Source organism: Gymnoscopelus braueri (genome assembly GCF_963280865.1).
Source record: "Gymnoscopelus braueri genome assembly, chromosome: 9".
NCBI lineage: Eukaryota > Metazoa > Chordata > Actinopteri > Myctophiformes > Myctophidae > Gymnoscopelus > Gymnoscopelus braueri.
In genome coordinates this window covers 16,485,306-16,509,675 of record NC_137610.1, presented here as the reverse complement: position 1 = coordinate 16,509,675, position 24,370 = coordinate 16,485,306, and the positions used below count along the sequence as shown (strand labels likewise).

The 24,370-nt window shown below is 40.0% G+C and overlaps 3 protein-coding genes across 5 annotated transcripts in view; 1 reads left to right on the top strand and 2 right to left on the bottom strand.

The window, feature by feature from the left end:
* Positions 1 to 222: 222 nt before the first annotated feature.
* On the bottom strand, positions 223 to 10,810 carry etfa (electron transfer flavoprotein subunit alpha). The gene is made up of 12 exons (XM_080437398.1): positions 10,666 to 10,810; positions 8,953 to 9,102; positions 8,686 to 8,767; positions 8,493 to 8,575; positions 6,896 to 6,995; positions 6,458 to 6,568; positions 6,038 to 6,142; positions 5,467 to 5,535; positions 5,280 to 5,362; positions 3,137 to 3,202; positions 2,509 to 2,589; positions 223 to 734 (listed from the first exon to the last, which is right to left on the bottom strand). Exons 1-12 carry the CDS (start codon positions 10,702 to 10,704, stop codon positions 699 to 701), a joined length of 1,005 nt encoding a protein of 334 aa, XP_080293524.1. The 5' UTR covers positions 10,705 to 10,810; the 3' UTR covers positions 223 to 698.
* Positions 10,811 to 13,575: 2,765 nt separating this feature from the next.
* Positions 13,576 to 19,633, top strand: isl2a (ISL LIM homeobox 2a). The gene is made up of 6 exons (XM_080437404.1): positions 13,576 to 13,855; positions 14,349 to 14,538; positions 15,401 to 15,666; positions 16,566 to 16,849; positions 18,038 to 18,205; positions 18,967 to 19,633. The coding sequence occupies exons 1-6, from the start codon at positions 13,798 to 13,800 to the stop codon at positions 19,081 to 19,083; spliced, it is 1,083 nt and encodes a 360-aa protein (XP_080293530.1). The 5' UTR covers positions 13,576 to 13,797; the 3' UTR covers positions 19,084 to 19,633.
* A 1,562-nt stretch (positions 19,634 to 21,195) lies between these two features.
* scaper (S-phase cyclin A-associated protein in the ER) overlaps positions 21,196 to 24,370 on the bottom strand; it is an 84,590-nt gene continuing 81,415 nt past the window's right edge. For all 3 annotated transcript variants that reach the window (XM_080436985.1, XM_080436986.1, XM_080436987.1), the window contains 3 exons: positions 23,349 to 23,540; positions 22,354 to 22,402; positions 21,196 to 22,044 (listed from right to left, as the gene is read on the bottom strand). In XM_080436985.1, the coding sequence (XP_080293111.1) occupies positions 21,941 to 22,044; positions 22,354 to 22,402; positions 23,349 to 23,540 (345 nt within the window). In that variant the 3' untranslated portion in view covers positions 21,196 to 21,940. The remainder of the gene's footprint in view (positions 22,045 to 22,353; positions 22,403 to 23,348; positions 23,541 to 24,370) is intronic.

Sequence of the window (24,370 nt, the reverse complement as noted above, 5' to 3'; positions counted from 1 at the left end):
ACTGAATGGGTTTGATCGAATTCCAGCCAAATAAAATTATGGATTTAAAGTGGGTACTGTTTTAAAGTGTTGTTCAGAAGGCAAAGTATTATAGCATGAACCTTTGAGATTTGCTTTTTAGATATTGCAAACTAATCCTGTTCATTTTAATGTCAACAGGCATTTTTTATAATGACGAAGCAACTAAATACAAGAAGCAAATAAAGAACAAACATGGCAACATTTAAATAATTATCATTTGTTTTTAATTCAATAGTTCAAACCTTAACGAGTTTTCCTCGAATGTCTGTGATGAAGTGCTCCACCTGCAGGTCTACATGAAGAACTGCATGATCAAGCCAAATGCATCATGGACTGCATCAAACCCAAAGATGATCATAAAGTTAAAAACTATGTTATGCCGTAATGGATATTACAAATATCCCCAACAGAAACCATTATTCATATATTATTCAAAGACTACACAGTGTAAAATACATAAAAACTGAGAAAACTGAGAATGTTCTGTTGCCCGCCAAGGAGAAAGTTGATGAGAACATAAATTATGCCTCCTATGGAACAAGGAGGCATAATTTCTATGGAATCGCTTTCAGAAATCCTTTAAGGCAGAGGTTGTAGGAGAGGTCCGTCATTGGTTGCAGTGTAGTTTCCCGAGGTGAGAGTGATGGGCTGGAAGCATGGTGGAATATTGCTCCACGTCACTTGCTGAGAGCTTCAGTCATCTCTGGAATAGCCTGTAACGGAGTCAGAGGAGAGAGATTTCATATAATCCAGTGTATACATTAGTACACAATCTAGTTTGTCATGGAATTCTTTGTGCACTAGGATCAAACGCGCAGTGGCGGCCCTTTGCTATGTTTCACCCGTTTCAATTGAAACAGGCCCCCAACCTCCCCCCAAAAAAACATTTTTATTCATATTTTTTGACTCGCATCCCAAGCCGGGCCGACGTCCAAGAATTTCATGCAAGAAGAGGATGTAGATCTGATTAAATCAGGGCTCAGCTCAAGTGAATCATGTGAGTGAGTTGTTTTAGCTGTCTGTACATGGTGGAAGTGCAAATAGTCGAATTAATTTAGTTCGAAAATGCATCCTTATGGATTATGGAAGCAAACCAACTTCAGTCCACAATTCTTTTTTAATCAAAAACAAAAAAAACATATGGGGGCCCCATATTAGCTCTTGAAACGGGCCCACAGATCATTAAGGCTGCCCTTGCAAACGCGTAATGTTGTTAATTGACGAAGGTTAATTTGTAGGCTTTGAACTTGGGGAGCTGTTGACCAACTCCAAAAACAATCTGGCACGACAGATAAAAATAATAACATCCATAGTTGTATGGCAATTAACTTGTGTGCAAATACTGTATGTTTGTGTTAATTAAGACATTAGGTATGGTATAAGGATCAACAAACACAACTGCAATATTTTATCAGTTATTAAAGGTAGACAGAACTCATGTACATTTTGTGACATTTTAAGGCAATAAATTCGGATTATCTGTAAGCGGTTAATCTGTAATTTGTTTGTAAATGGCTTTACTACAAAGTCAAGCGATTGCAAAGCTATATCGTTGGTCCCCAGAGACGAGTTGGTCCCAGCTATCAATTTTCCGCTGGAGGAAAAAGGAGAAAGCCCATCCATTTTAATCAGCTATGTGAGGAGTGATCACATGTAAGGCGATCACACGGCAGGTCACAACTCCACTGCCACAAGCTATTATTCCTAATCACTTCTACAGAGTTTAGCAGGACACCTGGGCTACTCACGCACCACTGATGGACTAAATAAAACATGACCGACAGGACACACACATGAAAATATAAGCTCCTAGCCTTTCACGAACATCGCAGGACTCCAGTGTTGGGAGTGCCAACCCGACTGGCTTGTTGTCCATTAGTGCCAGCCAAACACTAGAGGGCAGCTAAGCATGTAAAAGAGTTGGCAACAAGCAGCTGAATATAAACCTGGAAAGTTCTACCCAGCCACTTAGGGTAACTATTGATTACATTTCATAGCTTGTAGGAGACCTGTGTGGCTCTGCCACTAGCTTGCTCTCTCACTCGCTCACGCATGCATGCTCGCACACACACACACACACACACACACACACACACACACACACACACACACACACACACACACACACACACACACACACACACACACACACACACACACACACACACACACACACACACACACACACACACACACACACACACACACACACACACACACCTCTGATTAATTCAGGGACTCAATAATTCAACAGTTGCACATTTCCATTAGGTGGAATAATGCATCGTGCAAAATTTATCAGGGAAATAGTGAATGTTATATTCAGTCACTTTGGGCACTTGCTCAACAAAATGTCCCGTCTTGGCAGTGCAGTCAAGTGTTCAGAGCAGTGAGTGGTGTTGTGTTTGTGAATTTGTCGTTTGGCTGTTTAGTTAATATGCATTCATGCTGCTACTCCTCGAGCAATGTCAGTGAGAGACGTCTTACCTTGAAAAGATCCGCTACCAAGCCAAGGTCAGCCACCTGGAAAATGGGAGCCTCCGGGTCCTTGTTGATAGCGACAATAGTCTAAAAGGAAAAAGGTAGAGACGTGTTTAGAATATCAAGAAGAATAAGCATTTGATTTACAGTAATTGCCTGTGGCCCTAGGTTTTTGATATTGAAAAAATATATAATTTCACACTGTATTCTATGGCGGTTGGGTGTGTACATGCCTGCCACTGGCTAAATCAAATATAAAAAAAACAATCCATGCATCCTTTCTACAAAGTGAAAATGTTGCAAAAATGTTACTATCAATGCAGTCAGGGCAGTAGTCGCCAATATGTGATGAATACTAAAAATGTATTTTACTTTGGCATGTTGGGAACTAACAATAGGTCTGCCAGCACACCTCTTTCAGAAGGACAATCACCACATTTTTGTGGACCTAACCCTTATCCCAGGTCAAAGTTTAGCAAGGGTCACTTTTAAACAAGGTTATTGGTTGTGTTGAGCAAAATGAGAAAACATCTTCTTAAAGATTTTTTTTTAATGAAAACTAGTGTAAATTAAAAAACCCAATTTCAGAATGCAAAACAATTAAAACAACTTCATGGGGTCTATATGACTGTACCTTGCTGTCTTTCATTCCAGCAAGATGTTGAATGGCACCAGAGATACCAACAGCAATGTACAGCTCCTGTGAACAAAACGTTAACATTAGAACAAACCCAACTATTGTTAGTAGCTTTAAGAGAACGTGAGTGTTAATTCCACTCGTACAGGTCCTTTTTACACTGTGTGGCATAACTGTAGAGCAGCAGAGAGCAGGCTGCTGGTGGCAGTGTAATATCTCACAGAGGTGGTTGTGGTGGTGGGGGGGGGGGGAATGAGTCGTGGAGGGCAGTGCCCTTTCTGCATCTCCCCGATCCCAGTGGGAGAACCCATCTCTGGCTCTCAGCTTAATGCACCGCCATATGAATATTTCAGTTCCGTTTTAGCGTCACTGCCGAAGTCTCCGAAGAGCAAAGCATCAATTTGTGAACACAAATCTACTCGAGTCTAAACCTAAGTGCATTCACTGCCGCGTTTTACTGACCAGACAAACACCACAGAATCCGCACTGTTCTTTTCAAGTATCACTGTAAAAAGACAGCACTCCCCAGTGAGAAATCTGTCAACTATGCACATACAGGACGGTCCTGGTATGATGCCTATGGGCGGTCAAAGCAAGTCATCTGCTCTCTTAGTACATACAAAAACCACCCCCCAAAAAATATAGTCTCCCCTCAAGAACACAACTTTTCTACACAATAAAATAATTTGTTTTAATTTAACTAAGAAAATGTAACCATTTCCCACTCTCAGAATTAAATTAGCACTGAGGATTTTATTGTGTATTTGAAGCCTGACTGCACCTCTGGAGAGTCATTCAAGTGTGGTAAAGACAACATTGTTCAATGACAACAACAGCAGCCCGGACTTTTGCCAACACTCTTCTACGCTGCCAAGCTGTTCCCTATAAGCGCTGCTCCCCTGGAAGGCTGCTCAGGCATAGCAGCTGACAGCTTCAATTACATTCTAAACAATTGAAAAACTAACAACCCTGTAAACATCACACCGAGTGTGAGGAAGTAAACTAGTACAACAGTTCCAGGCATCTGGGTGGGGCAGGGGTAAGGTTCCTGCCCACCACCATGGAGACTGGGGTTCAATTCCTCCACGGTTCCTCCGCCCACATTGCACCCTCCAGGTTAAACTACTCACTGTCAGGTGAAAATAAGCGGCTGGTGACTGCATTTGTATCGGAGGAGATATGCGTTTGTCTACAGCCTCCCCAAAACCAAATAATAGGAATTGGTATAACAACTAAAATGGGAGTAAATTTAAAAGATTAATAAAAAATTAAACAACAACAGTTCTACTCTCAATGCTAACTTCTAATTACAAAGGCAATGAATTGTACCTCTAATCAGATTTTAGATGCATTCAGAATCACAAATACTATACTTAAGATATTCACATTGGTCAAGGAAGAAATAAAATCAAAACATTGCAAATATTGCAATACAATTCCAATAAAATGTATCACTCATTCTAAACCAAAATGCAAAGACATTGTTAAAACATTTGGAAAATTCAATTCAGACGGACTGGCCTGGTGTGAAGCTCTGAGCAGCAGATACCCACTGGAGTCTGCTTTAATGGATGGGCTAAATCATTTAGGCCCTAAATGTGCCATCAACTACATTTCATAGGGCCTAATGTGTGGATAATCACAGCTGGGATATCCCAGCTGGACCGGATAATGGCAAGTTAACCTTTTTAGAAAGGCCAAAGGATCCATCCTAATCCTACTGAATTTCAGGAATGCTGAATGGAAAAGAAAGTAACAGGCATTTGTTAGAAGTAACAGGCCTTTGCAATTTGCACGCCATTGACACAAACTAATGCACTGATAAAGGTTCAGCTTATCATATTAGAAAAAGCACAATTGAGTTCCAGTCTTGTGTGCCTTTTAACCACTTCAACCCTATATACACTATGTTGTATGTCAAATAGCAGGTCTACAAGCTCACAACACCTCAAGCTACTATGAGCTGCTATGTAGATCTACTATTTTTGCTCAATGTTCACCCACCATGACATGACTAGAACAGGGACGTTACGGTTCATGTCACGTGGTTAACATGTTTTGCACAATTCTCACGGTTTCATCCCTGCTGTTCATATAATCTGAACTGACAGTATAACAGGCATGGAGGGGAATAACTTACAGGCGCTACAATCTTGCCCGTCTGTCCAACCTGCAGGTCATTTGCGACATAACCAGCATCCACAGCAGCTCTGGAAGCACCAACTGTGGGGAGGAATATTACATCATAGAAAGTTCAAATAAATAATTGCAAACACATTGATCATGCAAGAGACAAAATCATTGATCATAAGTCATCAACATCTAACCTGCAGCGTTCATTTTGTCAGCAAGGTCATAGAGCAGCTTGAAGTTGTCTCCATTCTTCAAGCCCCTTCCTGCAACGAGATATAATTAGCCAAATTAAAATACTTACACAAATAAAACCAGTTCATTCAATCACATAATGAAGCCCAAAATGTCTTGGAATAGTTAAGCTGTAACCATTGAGGTAAGGGAGAGGCTAAATAAATCATGTAGAATCATCTGAATAATTCTAGAAGATTTACAGAATGCTGGATATGAAAAACAACAACAGAACTCCACTATGTTTGACAGTTATGTAATCATGCATCTTGTAAAATCATCCATCCATCCATAGAGCCATTACATACCATCTAACTAAAGACATTGCTGCCATATAATGTGCAACAAATAATTAAGAAATGCTTTTTCCACCAACGATCATCATAATTATTAATCGTGACTACAATATTGAACAAAATCATTTGTGATTATGAATGATTATCATTTTAGCCATATTCATGCAGCCCTACTCCACTTTAGACCATAATTTGTCATTCAAGGGAAAAGAAGTGGTGTGAAAATGTGTATTTGTACCTCCAGACACTACAACCTTTGCACTGGTCAGCGCTGGACGGTCACTCTTGCTCAGGGTCTGTTCCAGCCACTCAGACACTCCAACAGCAGCTGAAGATGCAGCCACTGTGGCCAAGAAATAGTAACAATTATCACATAATCAATAATGACCACTGGGGAAGGGGACTGTCAAAACATTCACTGAGACATTAGTACTGTGAGTAGTACTAACATGCTAGATCACTAGCATGGGATTCATAACCTCCACACCATGCCAGGTGTAATAGGTGGTGGCATCGCGCTGCGGGTGCCACTGAGGCCGTGAAGGGTGAGTACTCACAACTGTTACAGTGTTCAGAGTAGGAATGCAGTATCATTGCCGCATTTTCCACAGAAATACATGAGGTATTTTTTGCCATGTAATTGAATTATAAAATGTACCTTCTTCTGATGTGGCACTGCCTCCCTCCAGTTCAGCGGGCTCAAAGCATGTCCCTCTGACGGTGAACACTTTCACAGACTCATTACACTTCACAGTGCTGAGAGCATTCCCTGTGAGACACAATCATATAGACAGACATGACCGTTTAAGGATGTCGTGAGAGTTTATCTGCAAGGCCTTGTCACTACCAATAATCCTACTGTGGATCATGGATATTCACTTGCAAAGAAATCAAAGTGGTGCTACAGTATAGGTTTTTACAGTATGATAGACCTGGTATGTGCATGAGAAAGGCACAGTTTCCTTGAAAGCTGAGCCAAACATGATCAAAGGGCACAATTTAACATTAAATTACCTCATAATTTGTCACTGTGAATAATCCCAATTAAAAAGCTTCAGTTGTCCCATTTTTTTAATGAAATATTAAGAGCAGTTACCAGCATAGATGGTTCTGACAAACGTGTCTGGAGAAATGATCTCGATGATATCTGAAATTGGGGCAACATCCAACTTGGCAGCCACTCTGGGGAGCAGGTTCTACAGAATGAAATATTGCAGGTAAAGAATAGGTCTGACTGGAAAGAATGTAATATCCATGTATTCTTTTTTCAGTAAGACCAATGGAAAGTTTACAGAGAGAGAGGAGGAAAAAAAGGCTACACAAGTGTAATGTAAAAGCCAAGGGTAGGTCCCTTGTATATTATAATGTGCAGCCTTTTTTCAAAGTATACTGTCACCATTAACAATGTGCTTGTAATGAAAGAGTGGTGTGGTGGAAAAAGATGATCCACTGTGGCGACCCCGATGAGAATTAGCCAAAAAGAGGATGTAGGAGTTTTGAGACTTTATAGAACAGCTACAAGTACTGTATATGCTGTGTAACGCCTGGGATTCGAACCCGGGTCTCCCGCGTGGAAAGGAAACATCTTAACCACTAAGCCAAAGGGAATTCCCTATGGCATCGGGGGAGATATTAGACTTTCAGGCCATCAGGCTGAGGTTGTGAGCCACTCTGCTACACTCACCCCCCCTTTTGACCTCCTCCCACGGGGAAACCCGATCCGGGTCACGGCACCAATGTTCCAGTACTGACGTCGTCAGGACTCTCAAGTCTCATAACAGGGGTTTGCAGAGTGGGTTAGCGTTTGGTTCTTGCACCAATCGGCTGCAGGATTCCCCTCTGGTGACACTAACATACAGCACCACACTGTAGCTACAGCTGGTGTATCTGTTCTGTTATTTATATATTAATACAGTTTTTATGAATGAATATATCTTTTAGCTACTGCTGGGCTGCTTTCATGTAGTCGCGCTAGTCCGGAAAAGGAACTGCGTGCTGCAAGTTTGTGAGGCTTTCAAGTGTGCTTGGAAAACACAACTGCTGCTTTGAACTAGTGCTGCTTTCAAGTATACCTCGTGAAACACAAATAAACAACTAATGAGGTAGTATTAGTTAAGAGGTAGATTGTTTTGTGCATGTTTTTTAAAATAAAACAACTTATAATGGATTTCAAATACAAATACAATCATGTCTTAGTTAACCATGTTAACTATTTTATCTTATGTAAGCTGGGTTTTCCACCTGGGTTACAGCTGCTTGAAATGTTCTCCAAGCAGTGTTGTATTCCAGAGCATTGGACAACATACTGTTATAGTACATGCCCTTTATGTGTGAGTTAGGTTCCCCAAGAGATGAAAAATCACACCCAGTGTGAAGTGGTCGGTGTGGTCATCATAGTGATGGAAGCTCACTTCCCCAAAAAAAATTTTTTGGAAGTGCATAATCCTATTTATAGGTTATTAATGTCATCATGTGTCTCGCTAGCCAATCACAGTGCTGAATAGAGTCAGCCAATCACAGTACAGGAAAGTGGGCCAAGTGGGCCAATCACAGTGCAGGAAACTAATACTAATGAGGTGTCCCAACCCCACTTATAGGGGCGGCTACACAGCCCAAAAATGTACATTTCAGGATTCAGCCAATATGAGTATTACTAACACTATTGCATGATGACACAAAAAGCCTCTGCTTACCTTTCCAAAGGAAGATGCTCCAGCGCAGATGTGGGTGAAGTTGAATTGCTTTTGTGTTGCCAGGATAAGTGGAGTCAGCTCCTCTGCATGAAGAAAAGGGACATTTTTCTTTGACTCAGCCTTACAGGAGAGCAAGACCTAATCTGCCCAACATATTTTCAGAAAGATGACATGATTCTGTAATGCCACATACCTGGCAGACCACCTTTATAAGAATCATTTTGAGCCACCAGAACTTTTTTCACACCTGGAACTTTACTAATTTCCTCCACCACCTGAGAAGAGACAACATACACATTCAATCCAGATTTCTCTCTCAGAAAACTAGGTTGCATCTATTCAGTAATTGCCACACTCATATAGGCATGCATAAACACTCAGAATCCACCTATGATAGACAAAACAAAACCTACATTATCACAAACCTGGTGTGGCCTAGACAAAGTAAAGTATACCCTACCTTTGCACAATCTTCTCCAGCAACCAAGCAAGACACCTCTCCTCCAAGCTTATTGGCTGCGGTTATGGTACTGAGTGTAATGGGTGTCAGCACGCCATTGTTGTGCTCTGCGACCACCAAGGTACTTTGGAACCTCTGGAGGAGGCCAGTCTATTGAGAAGAATGGCAGACACTTAGTACATGAATCTTTTGCAATAGAATCAGTGATACAGTATGTCTGACTACTGGGCACTCATATGGTTAAAGTACATTTTCAGCTATATTTCAATATAATGTTTTTTTTTATCATCAGTAAATTATATTATATGGCATTCTACACTTAAATGTAGGATGAAGGATCTGGTCGATATATCGGTTTGGACAAAATATCGCCCATTATTTGATCGGTATCGGCAATTATGTATCTGATGTGTCCAAGCAATTTTTTTGTAAAAAATAAACCTCTGTTTGTGTGTTCATTATTTTCATCAATCAAAACGTTAGGTGTTTATTTTTATTCATTTTATTTGCTTAGAAGCTAAATGTTCTTCTAAAATAGAAACTTTAATTAAACATAAGTTTTTCAAATTGATTAGAAAATGTTGCACTATTTGACAAAATATTGGTAGTTAGTGGTCTAATACTCTCCATAATGAGGATATAAATTGGACCCACTGTCACCCACAGATCTGGCATTGGTTTTGCTGTAGGAAGACAATGAGCAGGAGGAATTGATTTGGAAAACTTACACAACCAACCTATTCAGTGCAAACACCACAGCCAAGTTTATGCAACCTCTCTAACAACCCCATCAGTCCTGTCAAGTCAAAGCCAGTTGATTCCAGCCATATCTGAACAATTTTCAGTCTGAGCAGCATTAGGCCAGTAGTTGGAGGTCACTGACTCAAATAGTTATGAACACAAATGTCAACTGACTCCTTGACAGGACTGATGAGGTTGTTAGAGAGGTTGCATAAACTGGGATGTGGTATTTATCTTGCACTGCAAAGCTTGGTAATGCAAGTTGTCCAAATCAATTCCTCCTGCTTATTGTCGTCTACACCAAAACCGATGCCAGATCTTTGGGTCCAATGTAGAGCCTCATTATGGAGAGCCCTAAACCACTAACTACCAATATCATGTCAAATATTATATATTATGTAATATATAATATTATATTCTTATCAATATGAAACACTTAAGATTTGATTGAAGTTTCTATGTGCGAAGAACTCAGTCTGAGCAGCATTAGGCTGGTACTTGGAGGTCACTCAAATAGTATTAGTGAAGAATTAACACAAATGTCAACTGACCTAAGTGCATGGTCAAAATAGGTTGCCAGTGCACCATTGTTCATTGGCTCACCCATAACCAAAATTATTATTATTATTGACAATGGCAGGTAGCCAAGAGAACAGTTACGAAACTACATGTCTGCAGTTTCATAACTGTTCTCTTAGCTAGGCTAACATCCCTAGCTAACGGGGAAAAAATGAAATAATGGGCAATACATTGTTGACTCTTACGTTAGTAAATCAAATGAGTGACCAAACTAAAATGACAAATCATTTATAACCCCCTGATTACAAAACCAGCGCATCTGGCAACAAAAGTCACCAAGCTTAGGTAACAAGCAGCTGCATGCTGAGGAAACACAGGGAGCAGCTAACCGACGATACTTGAATGATTTCACAACGTATAAAACAAGCCTCCATGTGCTGTAAATACACTTACCAACTGTTTGAGAGTGTTTTTGCTGATAGCTCGGTGCATCCTGGCTGCAGTGTTGTTCTCCCTCTGAGATGTTGTTACGTGTTAATAACGTAGTCTGTCTGTCTGTCTGACTGTGCTAAAGGTTAGCTCAGCTGGCCGTGTTCTTCTCGCGAGTGGATACTATTGGATATGTGGCTCGTGTTCTTCTCGCGAGATCAACGCGGAGTAAACATACACAGTACACACGCTTCCGTTCAGCTCCTTTAACCCTTTCACGACTACATGGAGGTCAGACTCAGACTGTTAAAATAGTGGTTCACAGCCTGTGGCTCGGGATCCCCAGGGCCAGGGGGGTCCCCACATGATGTTTGGGGGGTCCCCAGATGACAGTATACAAGTGACAATTTAAGGACTTTTAAGACCTTTTTAATACAAAAATAAAATACCATTAGTGCATCAAAAGTAATCAAGTATAGCTATAGCTACTATAAAAACTGGCCAAATTGTCCGATCTACAAGATCACAGCGTTGTGCAACGCCTTGCCCCCCGCGAAGCCATGTCTTCGCGGGGGCGGGGGGGGGGGGACTGATGAATTGAAACACAATTGTGGGTTATTGCTATCATGCAAGCATGGCATTGTGTGTCGATGTAAAAGTTATACAGGTGATTAAAAACAAACACAAAGTGCGTGTTTTTCCAAGATACAACATTATATTGAAAATGAAATATCGCCTGTCTCTGTCTTTTCTGCTCTGCAATTACCTAGAATAATTGAACATATTACCTTGCCAAATAAAACTATTCCTATAGACTTGCAGCAGTGTCATGTCTAGGCCAACTGAACTTTGATAAGATGAATTTGATTATCTTTAGCATTTCAATCTTCTTATACTTTGTTTCCCCCATAGGTTTATATTTCACAATGACAGCCATGCTGATCAGCCAACTGATCAATCGAAATAAGTAGGCTACTGTAACATGTTCTAAATATGAATAGCTACAAATTACAATAGGCCTAACCGAAGACTGAGTTATATAACCAACCCCAATAGTAAATATTCACATGATGTCCTAAAGACCTAAACTCTAACAACATCCCTATGGATTAATTGATTTGCATATCGTAAGCTATTTATAAAATGCATATCAATTATTATAATGCGAATGAAAGCTGACAAGTTTTCATTGAGTTGTCTGGACAATTTGACGTTTTAATAGGTAGGCCTATGAGAATTAGCCCAATTTATTCAGCAAATTTATTAGACATATTTAACCATAATTTAAAACAGAATTCAACTTTTCAGAGCAGGTTTAGCATAGGTCGGAAAATTAGATGAAGCGCAAAAGAAAAGATTGATTACTTTTAATTAACCTAAAAATCATATATTATGCTGAATGCTGGAGAGGCAGCGATGGTTGCAACTTCAGTTTCAAAATGGGTCACTTAGACCAGTGGTTCTCAACCTTTTCAGGCCGTGACCCCCCCCAAAATAATCATATTGGAACTAATAGCAGATCTACAATTCTATTTTCACAATGTTTGCCTCTTTCTTATATTATTTGACAATTTGGCCAATGTTTGACCAGTTTTTATAATATAGTTTGTTGATTACTTTTGATGCAGTAATTGTCTTTTTCTTTTCTTTTTTTTAGGTGTTAAAAAGGTCTTAAAAGTCCTTAAATGGTCACTTCACTTCACCCCAAATCATGTGTCGGGTCCCGAACCACAGGTTGAGAACCACTGCCATCAATCTGAGGTCGAGAGACAGCTATAAGCTCGCTATTAGGGTGCAAAAAATATGTGATCTCCTTGTGAGTAATAACTTGGTTAAGATAATTATGCGATCATTTTGCATCGCGCGCCTATTTTATTTGCAATAACCTATTTATTTATATTATTTTCATTATTATTATTTTATTTATTTATTTTCTCTCTTTGAGAGAATCGAGGACTGACACGCTCACATGGTACATTAGTAGAATGTAGTCAATAGCCTAGATATGTGTTATTTTCTATTCTACTATAATTAATTTTATTGAAGAAATGGCAGCAACTGCTCCTGGGTGGGTAAATGCACATTCCACGTAGGCTAGTGCAAATGTGGCAAATAGACCTATACCTACCTGACAACGATACAACAACAACAACAACAACAACAACAACAACAACAATAACAACAACAAATAATAATTTAAATGTCCAAGTAGGTCAATTAACAATACCACGATTTTGAATTTGTCATAAGAATAATTGATCAAGAATTGGAAAAATAATTGGGGGGGGGATCAGACAAAAAATATGTTGGGATTCAGCCAATTGTTCTAAATTCTGCCATTCTACCGTTACAGACACTATGTCCTCATCCAGTAGAGGGCTCTCTCACAGTGGGCTTGGAATGTTTAATGTGATTCAGTCAATATATCATTACCAACAACACAATAACAGGCCTATACCATACTATACTACTTCCACCACTTCTAACAACAATAATAATAATAATAATAATAATAATAATAATAATAATAATAATAATAATAATAATAATAATAATAATAATAATAATAATAATAGAACAATAATAATATTTCATATTTATTGTAGATTAATGTTTAGATTGTCTACATATTTTGTATAGGCCTATGTATAGGGGTTTATTTTACCTTCAGCCTATACATATACGACTGTAATAAGAAAATCTCCGTTTCATTTGCTGTGCACAGCTAAATTCTCGGTGTTAGTTTAACTATAGGCAATTTTAATATAGGATTAGCACAGGAAATGTATCTATACAGGCTAACTGGAGAAAAGAAAAGAAAAGAAAAGAAAAGAAAAGAAAAGAAAAGAAAAGAAAAGAAAAGAAAAGAAAAGAAAAGAAAAGAAAAGGAAAGGAAAGGAAAGAAAAAGCATGTCTATGAGGAGAATCCTCGGAGCACTTTGCATATCAGCCTCTCTCTCCACCCTGCAGAGGTCCAGGTCGGTCTACGTCACTGAGCTGAGGGACATTGTTCTCCCCACCTCTTACTGGAGGAATACAAGTGATCGGTCAGCCAAGGGACGGGACCGTCTCCTCTCCCTCTCCTTTCTCCCATCTATGATCGGCTTGCATTGATCTCTATTCTCTCCTGTATGGTGGATATTCTGTGCATCCTGTATGGTGGATATTCTGTTCAATCCTTCTTTCTTGGGTGATATGGGGGATCATTCCAAAAGTAAGCTATTTCCTAACTAATAACTTTCACTTCTACCTTCAGTTATAGGCGTTTCATATAGGCTACTATAGCCTTGGACCAAGACTACCATGGATGTATCTTGTCGAGTCTTACTTTTTCTTTCGCAGAAACTATAAGTCAGACTCGATAAAATACATATATGATAGTCTTGGTCCAAGACTAATAGGCGTACAGTATATAGATAGACGTTGCAGTTTTTTTAGGTGACAATTATGCAGTGCAATTGTGTTATCGATCACGCTTATTTCCCCCACTGTAACGTGTTAATTGTGAGAAGAATTTAGGCTATTTAAAACAGAACTTTGTGTTGAGCTCCGCATATATAGTCTATTTTGCAACGGTATAATTAAAGCATGTTCAACTAACAGACATGGATACATGGTGGGTGGGGAGGGGGGGGGGCGTTTAACGAGGATGTCTGGGGATTAAATGGTGTACATTGTATAGCATTAATATGTGCACATTCCTGCAGAGAAGTCTGCGATCGCGATGTGTGTGGGCTGTGGGAGTCAGATCCACGACCGGTACATCCTGAAGGTCTCCCCGGACCTGGAGTGGCACGCAGCCTGCCTGAAGTGTGCGGAATGCAGCCAGTACCTGGACGAGACGTGCACTTGCTTCGTCCGAGATGGAAAGACATACTGCAAAAGAGATTATGTAAGGTAGGAGTTGACTTATAACCTTTTCCACATTAACACAATTTTCACTTGAGGATTATGAGATGAATTGAATACACATCAGGACCCCAATGGAAACAAGCCATCATATAGTGCTTTCTTGGGTTTAATCCTATTTAGCATCCCTTTGTATAGAACTGTACTTTTCTGTGCTTTTTTTGCCAACTGCTAAATAAAGTATTCAATCAATCAATCAATCAATCATATCAATCACACGGAGAATAATGTGGCAGGCCCTATAGTATCCGAGCACAAGTATTGAAGCAAAATAGAGCATCAGATTTATTTTTGGCACATAATATATTTCCATCATCTTTAAAAAATATATATAAATATTTTTTATTAGGGACAATTATAAGTATAGATAAAGAAGTACAGGTGCACATTTGTATTCCCCTTTTTTTGCTTTTTGCTTTATTCCCCCCTTTTCAAATAATGTTTATTGTATTTTATGGATGTTGGTCCACATGCTCTTTATTATGTGAGCTGAAATCCAGCGCCACAAATAATAATAATTATTATTATTATTAATGGTTCATTAAATTGTTCCATGGGCCGTTTGTGCCCCCATTCGAGACCCCTTACACACTGAAACCTAATTTGTATGTTTTATTTAACAGATTATTTGGGATTCAATGTGTAAAATGTATCATTGGCTTCTACAGCTATTTTTCAAACATTTTCGAGAGTTTTTGAAAAAAGCAGATCCATTGTCTATTTCCAAACGTGTGTAGGGTTAAAACAAAAACTGATTTTAATCTAATTTAGCTGGGGACCCCCGTTTTGTGCCCCATTCATTCGAGACCTTACACACTGAAACCCTAATTTGTAATGTTCCCTTTTACAGATTATTTGGGATTAAATGTGCAAAATGTAACATTGGCTTCTGCAGCAGCGACCTGGTGATGAGAGCCCGGGACAACGTGTACCACATGGAGTGTTTCAGGTGCTCGGTGTGCACCAGACATCTGCTGCCGGGGGACGAGTTCTCTCTGCGGGGAGACGAGCTGCTGTGCCGGGCAGATCATGGTTTACTGATGGAGCGCTCCTCTGAGGCAGGGAGCCCTCTCAGCCCTGGGAATATTCACTCCTCCAGACCACTGCATATTTCAGGTATGTTCTGCTATAATTATTCATAAAGGGTAAATAACTTTAATTCACAAGTTTTCAAATGTCTAGAATGTATACACATCTTTTGAAAATAGCAGATCTACAAAAAGTTTACTTAGGTAAAAAGTATCAATATACTGCAAAATAAAAATACTATTGTTACAAGTAAAAGTCCAGAATTAAATATGTACGTAAAAGTACAAAAGTATTGGCATCAATATGTACTTAAAGTACCAAAAGTAACTCATTATGCAGAATGTCCTAATTCAAGTTTTCAATTGTATACAAATCTTCTGATGCATTGTGAGCTTGTAGATCTGCTATTTTCTGCTATTTTCAAAAGCTTGTAGATTGGCTATTTTCAAATGACCAAAATGTATGGGGCTAAAGTGGGTAATGTTAATGTATGTTTTTTAAATGATAAGGCCTTATTTTCCTATTCAGAAAAAAATAGCTAATGGGCAGGCTATAGATATATGTGGAGGAATAAATACAACAATACTAACAGGCCTAATAATAACAGTCCTAATAATAATAACAACATAATAATAATAATTAAAAAATGTAAAAGTTGGTTTATACAGCGTATCAAGACTTCTGTCTTTTTGTAATGTGCTGTTTTGAAAAATGTCTTCTATAGGCCTAACAAAAAATATTTCGATTTAATTATTTACTTAATTCGACAAATAAGATGCATTGTGTGGGTAGCCTATGAACTCGTTAATTTCCGGATGATGATTTTTTGTTGTTGTTGTGAATATTAATTTATTGACAGATACATCCATCCATTTTTCTTCAAGAAAAAGTCAAAAAAGTAAAGAAAAAGACAATAGAAAAGCAAAAAGATAAAGATTATTTTGATGTAACTGAAAGAAAGGTTGCCTGGTTCTCGTTCACCTCAGACCCGGTCACTGTCCGACACCCTCCTCATCGAAACCACGTCCACAAGCAGTCTGAGAAGACCACTCGCATCAGGACGGTCCTGAACGAGAAGCAGCTGCACACCCTGCGGACCTGCTACAACGCCAACCCCAGGCCGGACGCACTGATGAAGGAACAACTGACGGAGATGACCAGCCTGAGCCCCCGGGTGATCCGGGTCTGGTTCCAGAACAAACGGTGCAAGGACAAGAAGAGACAAATTCTGATGAAGCAGCTTTCACTGCAGTCACACAGTGACAAAACTGTAAGTCCACTGACTTTTTCTATAGGTTTTCAACCCGTTTCATATGGGTCCATTATTTATTTGGCATTTGAGCCACGGATTCATCACCATTTGATGAGATTTAGACTCTCAGACTCAGACCCAAAACTTCGAATATTCGAATATTGCACCGTTTGTTCTGGAAGTTCCAGACCCGGATCACCTCAGGCTGGTCATCTCCGTCAGTTGTTCCTTGTCGTTGGATACGATTTTGTCCACAATTCCATGCTGTATTGACTATTGATTGGTACCATAGGAGAGATGACATGCAAACGTTGATCAAAATAACAATTATTTAATTAAGTAGACTAGCCTATGCAGATGTTTAACAATAATGTAACTCTTGAGAGTGTAATGAAACCAAATGGACCCCTCATTTTACACTCTCAAAAGATCTATTTGTACCAACTCTTCCGTCATTTGGCTGGGGACCTGGAACCTCCTCAATGGCCACTGGTGGTCCCCGGACGGTGAACAACTAGTTTTTTTTTCAAATGTCGATGTGTAGGGTTAAAAAACTGATTTTAATCTAATTTAGCTGGGGACCCCCTGGAGCCCCCTCAATAACCCCTGGCGGTCCCCGTGGATCCCACTTGTAGTCTTGTAGAACCAGGGGTTTATAGCCTAGTAGACTATAGTAGGGTAGCATTATTCTACAATTTAGTCACATTTTAACAAATCAATGATGTCTTCATTGCACACATAGGCCACTCAACATAGACTATTAATTAAAGAGATTATTCACGATGTTTAACAAAACAGCGAGACTGGCCTATATATATTTGAAAATTATAGGCTATTTTACAGTGGTTATCAACCTATGTGTCGGGACTCCCAGGGGGGTCCCCACATGATTTTGGGGGGGTCCCCAGATGACAGTAAAGTGACAATTTAAGGACTTTTAAGACCTTCTTGATACCTAAGAAAAAAATAAAATGAAATAAAAAGAATAGCATTACTGCATCGAAAGTAATCAACAAACTATACTATAAAAACTGGTCAAACATTGGCCAAATTGTCAAATAATATAAGAAAGAGGAAAACAAAATTGACGATAGTCGATCTACAAGCTCACAACTCCTTGCATTGCAGGCGTTGTGAGCTTGTAGATCGTCTATTTTCACAAATTTTGCCACCACTGGGCTAAATGATTTTTGGTTTCCTCTGTAGAATCTGCAGGGACTGACGGGCACCCCTCTGGTGGCAGGCAGCCCAATCCGCCACGACAACAGTGTCCAGGGGAACCAGGTGGAGGTGCAGACCTACCAGCCACCCTGGAAAGCCCTGAGTGACTTTGCTCTGCAGAGTGACCTGGACCAGCCCGCCTTCCAGCAGCTGGTAAGACAACACAATGGCACTTATGTCTTGCAGTAGTAGTAGGCTACATCTCTGTATCAAGAGAAGCGTGTGTGTGTGTGTGTGTGTGTGTGTGTGTGTGTGTGTGTGTGTGTGTGTGTGTGTGTGTGTGTGTGTGTGTGTGTGTGTGTGTGTGTGTGTGTGTGTGTGTGTGTGTGTGTGTGCGTGTGCGCGACTGCGCGTGCGTGCGCACACACACATATTACCTTTTCCACACGGAAAGGTAATATTATTGTTTTAGTTACAGTTCCTCCAAAATAATTTAAATGAACTGTGTGCATCAATTTAATTGTTAATCGTTTTTTTGCTTGTATGTTTTGGTGACTTCAGAATTGTAAGACAAAGACACACATGGCATAATAAATAGCTATATAGGAGCATTTTCAGATTTGGGAGGGTTTGTCTTGTTGTAGGCTACCTTAACCACTTGAACCCCAGGCAGCATGCCTATTCTGGGTTGGAACATTCGCCAAAAATAGATCTTCAAGTGTTGTGATGTGAGCTTGTAGATCGGCTATTTTTTGGCGAATATATTTGGTGTAGATGGCAAAAGAAAGTTGTACTGTCGTGACTCATGACAATTTTACGAAGAATAACATATAGGCTAAGGCTGAAAGATACATAAATGTTGTAATAATTTGGTTTGTTTTCCTTTGTGTTGCTATAATGTGATGTAGAATGCAAGCCTACACAATATGCCCTGATCTGTGAACTGACAGGACTCTCCGTTTCCCTTGGTACAGGTGTCTTTCTCTGAATCAGGCTCCATGGGGAACTCTTCAGGCAGCGACGTGACCTCACTGTCGTCGCAGTTACCGGACACACCGAACAGTATGGTGCCGAGTCCTGTCGACACGTGAGGCTCGACATGGAACCCTATGCACCCTTGGGTGCTGCATGGACCTATATACACGCGCACACGAGTCCCGATCAGTGTCAGTGACATTTGATTTCACTCAAGAAGAACAAGTAAAGGACTATAATGGACACGGAGGATCTGTGTGAGGATGCATCCATTTTGTGCAACCGATGACTCAATTGGAGGATCGGGGCCTAAAGAAGCCCCCTATAAGATCATCAGACCACGATGCTTTAACACAAGCCATGCCTGGACTGTCTGGACATATAAGGAATATATACTGTGTGGGATTCAAACACACGCGGGACGGGCCTATTGGTCGCTTTGAACATAATTTTCTTATGTTTATCAGGTCATATTTCCATAAGGGATCAGAGTCCAAAAAACATGTGTAGATGTGCATGATTTGTAAAAAAGTGAATTATTGTCGACTCTTGTAAAGTAATGAAACAGGTGAGATACAGTTTGTTTGAGAAAATAAGTTATTGTTATTTATTATGGAGGCAGGTAGCTGCTCTTACCAATAAAATCATATAGGACGAATCGATTATTGCATGCTTGCAACATCTTTTTTTTGTCGCATAAACCCTCAGAACAATTTTAAGAAATCTGAGAATTTAGAGGTAAATGTAAACGAAGCTATTTATCATAATGTGTGACACTGCATTTTGTCATTTAGGTCACTTCAGTATGGTTTCGAATCAATAGGCATACGCCTGAGTTTACTAGACTTTGTAGAATTCCAATGCAACAGGCTACGTTCAAAGTTAAATTAACACTCCAGATTTTGCCTACTTTAATGTTTTGTATGATCATTACACTAGCCTACATGACATCGTCTGTTTTAACGGTTAAATTAATTTATGTTAGGTGTGAAATCCCTCGATCTCTCCTATATTCGAACAGAATGAATAGGCCTAATTTGTAAGACGATCACAAGTTTCACAAACTATTTTGCGAGTGAATGCGTCTCATTCTCTGATAAAAAAAAAGTTAATCCTCGACAAACAAATTGTTGGGGTGTAGTGTGTCAGTCCTGGCTTGACCTGTGCGATCCCATGTCCAGCGGCTATTGCTATCCGGGATTCCGACTGAAATGAAAATAAACTCAAGACACGCCAGAATGCGTTCTTTAGCCTGGGAGGGAGCCGAGCCCCCCTCAGCACTGGCTGCAGAGACAGAGAGGTGGGCTTGTTGTGCTTCCATTCAATGTATCGTTTGCAGGTGATGCCAAGCGTAGATAAGAGACTCTAGGCTCCTTGTCCTCTGTCTAGACATGCGACTGCTTGAAAAAGACACTGGGCACATCGAAAATCTGTCCAGGTGACCAATATTTGCAAAAAAAATAGGCTATAAATCATCTTCTTTTGTAATATGTAAGTCCAAGCCTGTCAGTGAAACAATTCTGGAGAATATAGCCTGAATTGAATACCAAAACGCTCGCCCCAAAACACAGTCGCCAGTCGCCACACTCCATGGACTGTGCACGTTGTCGCATCTATTTTCGTGCGTAAAATGCAAAATTTAAAACCATGTCTGTTCTAATTTCTCCCATAATTAGTCAGCAATCCCTTCAGCTTGTTTGCCAATCAAGCTAATCTATTGATCATGATAAAAAATAAACCATTCATTAGCCATTCATTATCGGGTTGTGTAAATGAAAGGAACATTTAGCAGCTGCAATTCACAGTTGATTCAGGAGCGTCAGAATGAGGTTTCACGTCTGTGAAACCTTTTCTAAATAAAAGTTGAGAATCTTCTGTAAGTTTAAGAGATTATACTAATTCCTTTTCTAAAATCTGCGTTTTGCCTTCAGGCAATATAAAGATGTAGGCCTGCTTACAATGATCATATAGGTTTTGTTTACATAATTATAGATATGAGGAAAGAATGAAAAGAATACCATACTATTCAAAGGGCTTTCCTCTCTTTAACCATGTAAGCCCTATATCATACTTAGTCGTACAACGGTGTCGCGCGACAATATCCAAAACAAGCTCACAAGCGTCGCATCACAACATGTGAACAGTTGAACTTGTACAAGGCCAATATACCTTTTGGCATTTGACATGGCCACAATAGGGACACAATGAAAAGACACACAGAACAATAATGCATCACCGTGAATTATTTAATATGATAGAAAGGACATTATTCAATAAATTATATTAATTTTTAAGAGCTTCCCAACAGAAAAAAAGAACATGAAAATACACGAGTACACAAGTGGAAAAAAATACAGCGACTTAATAAATAACAAAATAGCAGAAGATAACAAAATATTAGCAATATAGCCTTATAACACTATGTAAACTCAACTGTATGCCATTTTCAGGCCATTCACATTCTGATAAAAAGAAGAAACTATATCTAACTGGAAATGTATGGCAGTAATTGCAAGTGGTTTATTATTTTATTAACTCTGATCTATCTGACAAGAAGATATATCTGTCCACAACAACAAATAAAATGGAAACCTATTGCTAGTTTGGGCAGATACAACTGTAGATACAACATACAAACAATGTAACCATTTTGTGCAAATTGCCCAATGATGACTATATATAGAATAACAGGAGAAGAACCACAAATAAATCAACGTAAGGCTTGTGAATTCTAAGATTTAACACGTTTCGGCAAGGCTTGAAGACTAGCCCTACACAGCTAAATCCATAGCGTTCATTTACCTCTCAGAGTTAAACTAATACTCAGGATTTTACGGTGTACATTCTTAATCCAACCGAGTAAACCTCAAGTCAAAATTCAAAAAAGGAAAAAGCAGAGCAGAGCCCGATGTGGCCATCTCTTTTGTAGTGTTTATATTGTGCATATCCATTGTTGAGGATAGTGTGCGACTATTACTCCTCCTGTTTCTTCAGGAAAAACTGCAGGGCAGACTCCCACTGATCTCTCGGAAAGCGGTTCGACAACTCGCAGTAATCCAGCAGCTGAGAAGCTTTGTCTGTACAGGAGACAAATACAGGATAATGTAGCGCCCAACAACTGAAAGTGTCCAGTAGAAAATCTTTAAAAAGGGCCTAAATCTAGACAACTACAAAGTTCAGAATTTGACCAGAATTAAATCATTTGTGTACAAATGTATGCTGAAATTCTTAAATTCTTGTCTCATAATCTTCAAGCACATTAATGGGCTATTATGCTCAAGTTCAGCTGCAAACCTCCCAGAGGAGCTGCTCGGCATGATATAAAATAAAAATTTCTGCGTTTTTATGATGCCTCATATTTCTTAAGCCATTACAAAATAACTTACCATATTGCTTCGTTTTACTGTGTGGTTCTTTCTCACATGAGGCACAGTCCTAGAGGAGTTTTAAAAAAAGGCGATGTCAGTGCCTTTCACAGCAGAACACTTCACTAGTAGTAGTTTTATGTGTGTTGTCTAATTTTCCATATTTAAAACCCAAGTAAAAAGCCTTACACAGCTAATAGCCACGGATATCAGTACTTTACGAGTTAACCACTAAAATATCTCATTGTGACTTACAAATTAAACGATTCTCAAAGAGTGGGACGAAGTCATCATTCTTGGTCAAATTTGTTTTACTCTACTGATTTCTCTATGGTTAACTCAACAATAGGGGCATCGGGGCTGGAAACCATGCATCATTTGGTTGTTTGAAAGAAAAGACACCAACTTTGTCTGCCTTTGAATGAAAGTTAATCTGTGCCCAAACAGTGGTGTTTGAGGAATAGTTGAGGGGTGTGTTGTCAGAGGAGGATGAAACAGACAAGCTGTTTACTATAAGCTGAACCAGTGGCAGGTAAATCCACCATGGAGGAGTGATCAATCTTTGTAAAGGTTAGGCTGCAATAGACCCAGCAGAGCTGATATCGGCTATCGACCTTATTCACACAGCCGTCATTTTGCTCTTACTTTATACTTGGTTAGGTGGGAAATGCAGTGTGTATATGGTCAACTTGCAAAAGCCTGTAGTTTTGTGATGCGCTGAAGTATGGATGTGTGCATGATTTGAGTTGTTCAGTCATAGTTTTTGATTTAATTATGTATTTATTTGAAGATATACCTGATATACATTTTGGGATAGATTTTGGACATCAAACCAGTTACATTTGCAGTTCCATAAGGTAAGATCTAACATAAGGCATGTCAATTAGACTTAGATAGGTTATGGTTAAGGTTACAGCGAGGAGATGTGAAATGCATGTACACTGTAAGTCAATGCAATGCCCCCAAAAGTTCAAAAAACCCGACATGCATGTGTGTAAGCACGTTCCCGGGTTTACCTGAATGAACGTGGCTAGCAGTACACAGCTCATCTCCTGCTGCAGGATGACTTTGTTCTGGGGGTTGTTGTAGCAGGCCGAGATGAGGGAGGGAAAGAGCACTTTGATGAGGCGCGGGTGGCTGAAGTACTGGAAGGGCAGCTGACACAGTTTCTGCAGCACGCTGGGCTGGCGGCCAGACTGCACTATCACCTGGAACACACACAGAGCAGGGCCAGTCAGTCAGTCAGTCACACAGTCAACCAGCCAGCCGGCCAGTGGCACTGCTGCTCGTAAATCATTGCTGTGCGCTCCTCCCACATGTAAATCTGCCACTAAAACAACACACAAACAGCCATTAGGAGGAGAACTGGAGGGCATAGCCTCCACCACACAATTACAGGCCATAAAACAAAATGATGGGATGTTTTGTTCGTCCTTTGTATTGGTATCGGCGGTAATTGCTGGAGCTGTTGTGAAACAGCGGGGAAATGAGAAATACACATCCGAGTACCTTGATGACGTTATCAATAGATAAAGCCGAGTTTGGTCTCGACGTGCGTTATTAGTTCCACTGAGTCAATGAACTGGATACAGCGAGACAGCCTACCTCTGTCCTGAGGGAGTGCAGATCAGGTTGAGAGTGCATTCACAGTGCAAGACGGGTGCAAATGGGTTGGAGGCGGGGGTGGCAGGGCGTGGAGAAACCTACACGGTTGCACGGCCACCCCCACTTTAAGAAATGAGCAATACCATTAACGGAGCTCATGACATCCTGCTCTCGTCCATCACAGGCCGTCAATCAAACACCATCACATCCGGGCCACCGATATTAAAAAACCAAATCGCTCACAGCCTCGTTTGATTAAAGAGATGGGGGGGGTCCAAAGGAAGGGGTCTTGGCCTAATGCTCCGGGCATCTCCCCTGAGCCTGGGAAGACCATCAGAACCTTCTCTGGGAGCCTTGGGGGGTGGGGTCATCATAGTAAATCCTGGCTAGAAAAACACCCCACTGCTTTACAGGTACAGACACCGGGAGTGGA

What these genes read in the sequence shown, in the direction of transcription:
- etfa (XM_080437398.1), bottom strand. Translation starts at nt 10,704, where the DNA reads ATGCACCGAGCTATCAGCAAAAACACTCTCAAACAGTTG. An exon ending in AAAACACTCTCAAACAGTTG is followed by an intron (nt 9,103 to 10,665) that starts GTAAGTGTATTT and finishes TCTTCTCAATAG; the next exon opens with ACTGGCCTCCTCCAGAGGTT. An exon ending in TGGTAGCGGATCTTTTCAAG is followed by an intron (nt 735 to 2,508) that starts GTAAGACGTCTC and finishes ACTCCGTTACAG; the next exon opens with GCTATTCCAGAGATGACTGA.
- isl2a (XM_080437404.1), top strand. Translation starts at nt 13,798, where the DNA reads ATGGTGGATATTCTGTTCAATCCTTCTTTCTTGGGTGATATGGGGGAT. An exon ending in TGCAAAAGAGATTATGTAAG is followed by an intron (nt 14,539 to 15,400) that starts GTAGGAGTTGAC and finishes TCCCTTTTACAG; the next exon opens with ATTATTTGGGATTAAATGTG. An exon ending in AGCCCGCCTTCCAGCAGCTG is followed by an intron (nt 18,206 to 18,966) that starts GTAAGACAACAC and finishes CCCTTGGTACAG; the next exon opens with GTGTCTTTCTCTGAATCAGG.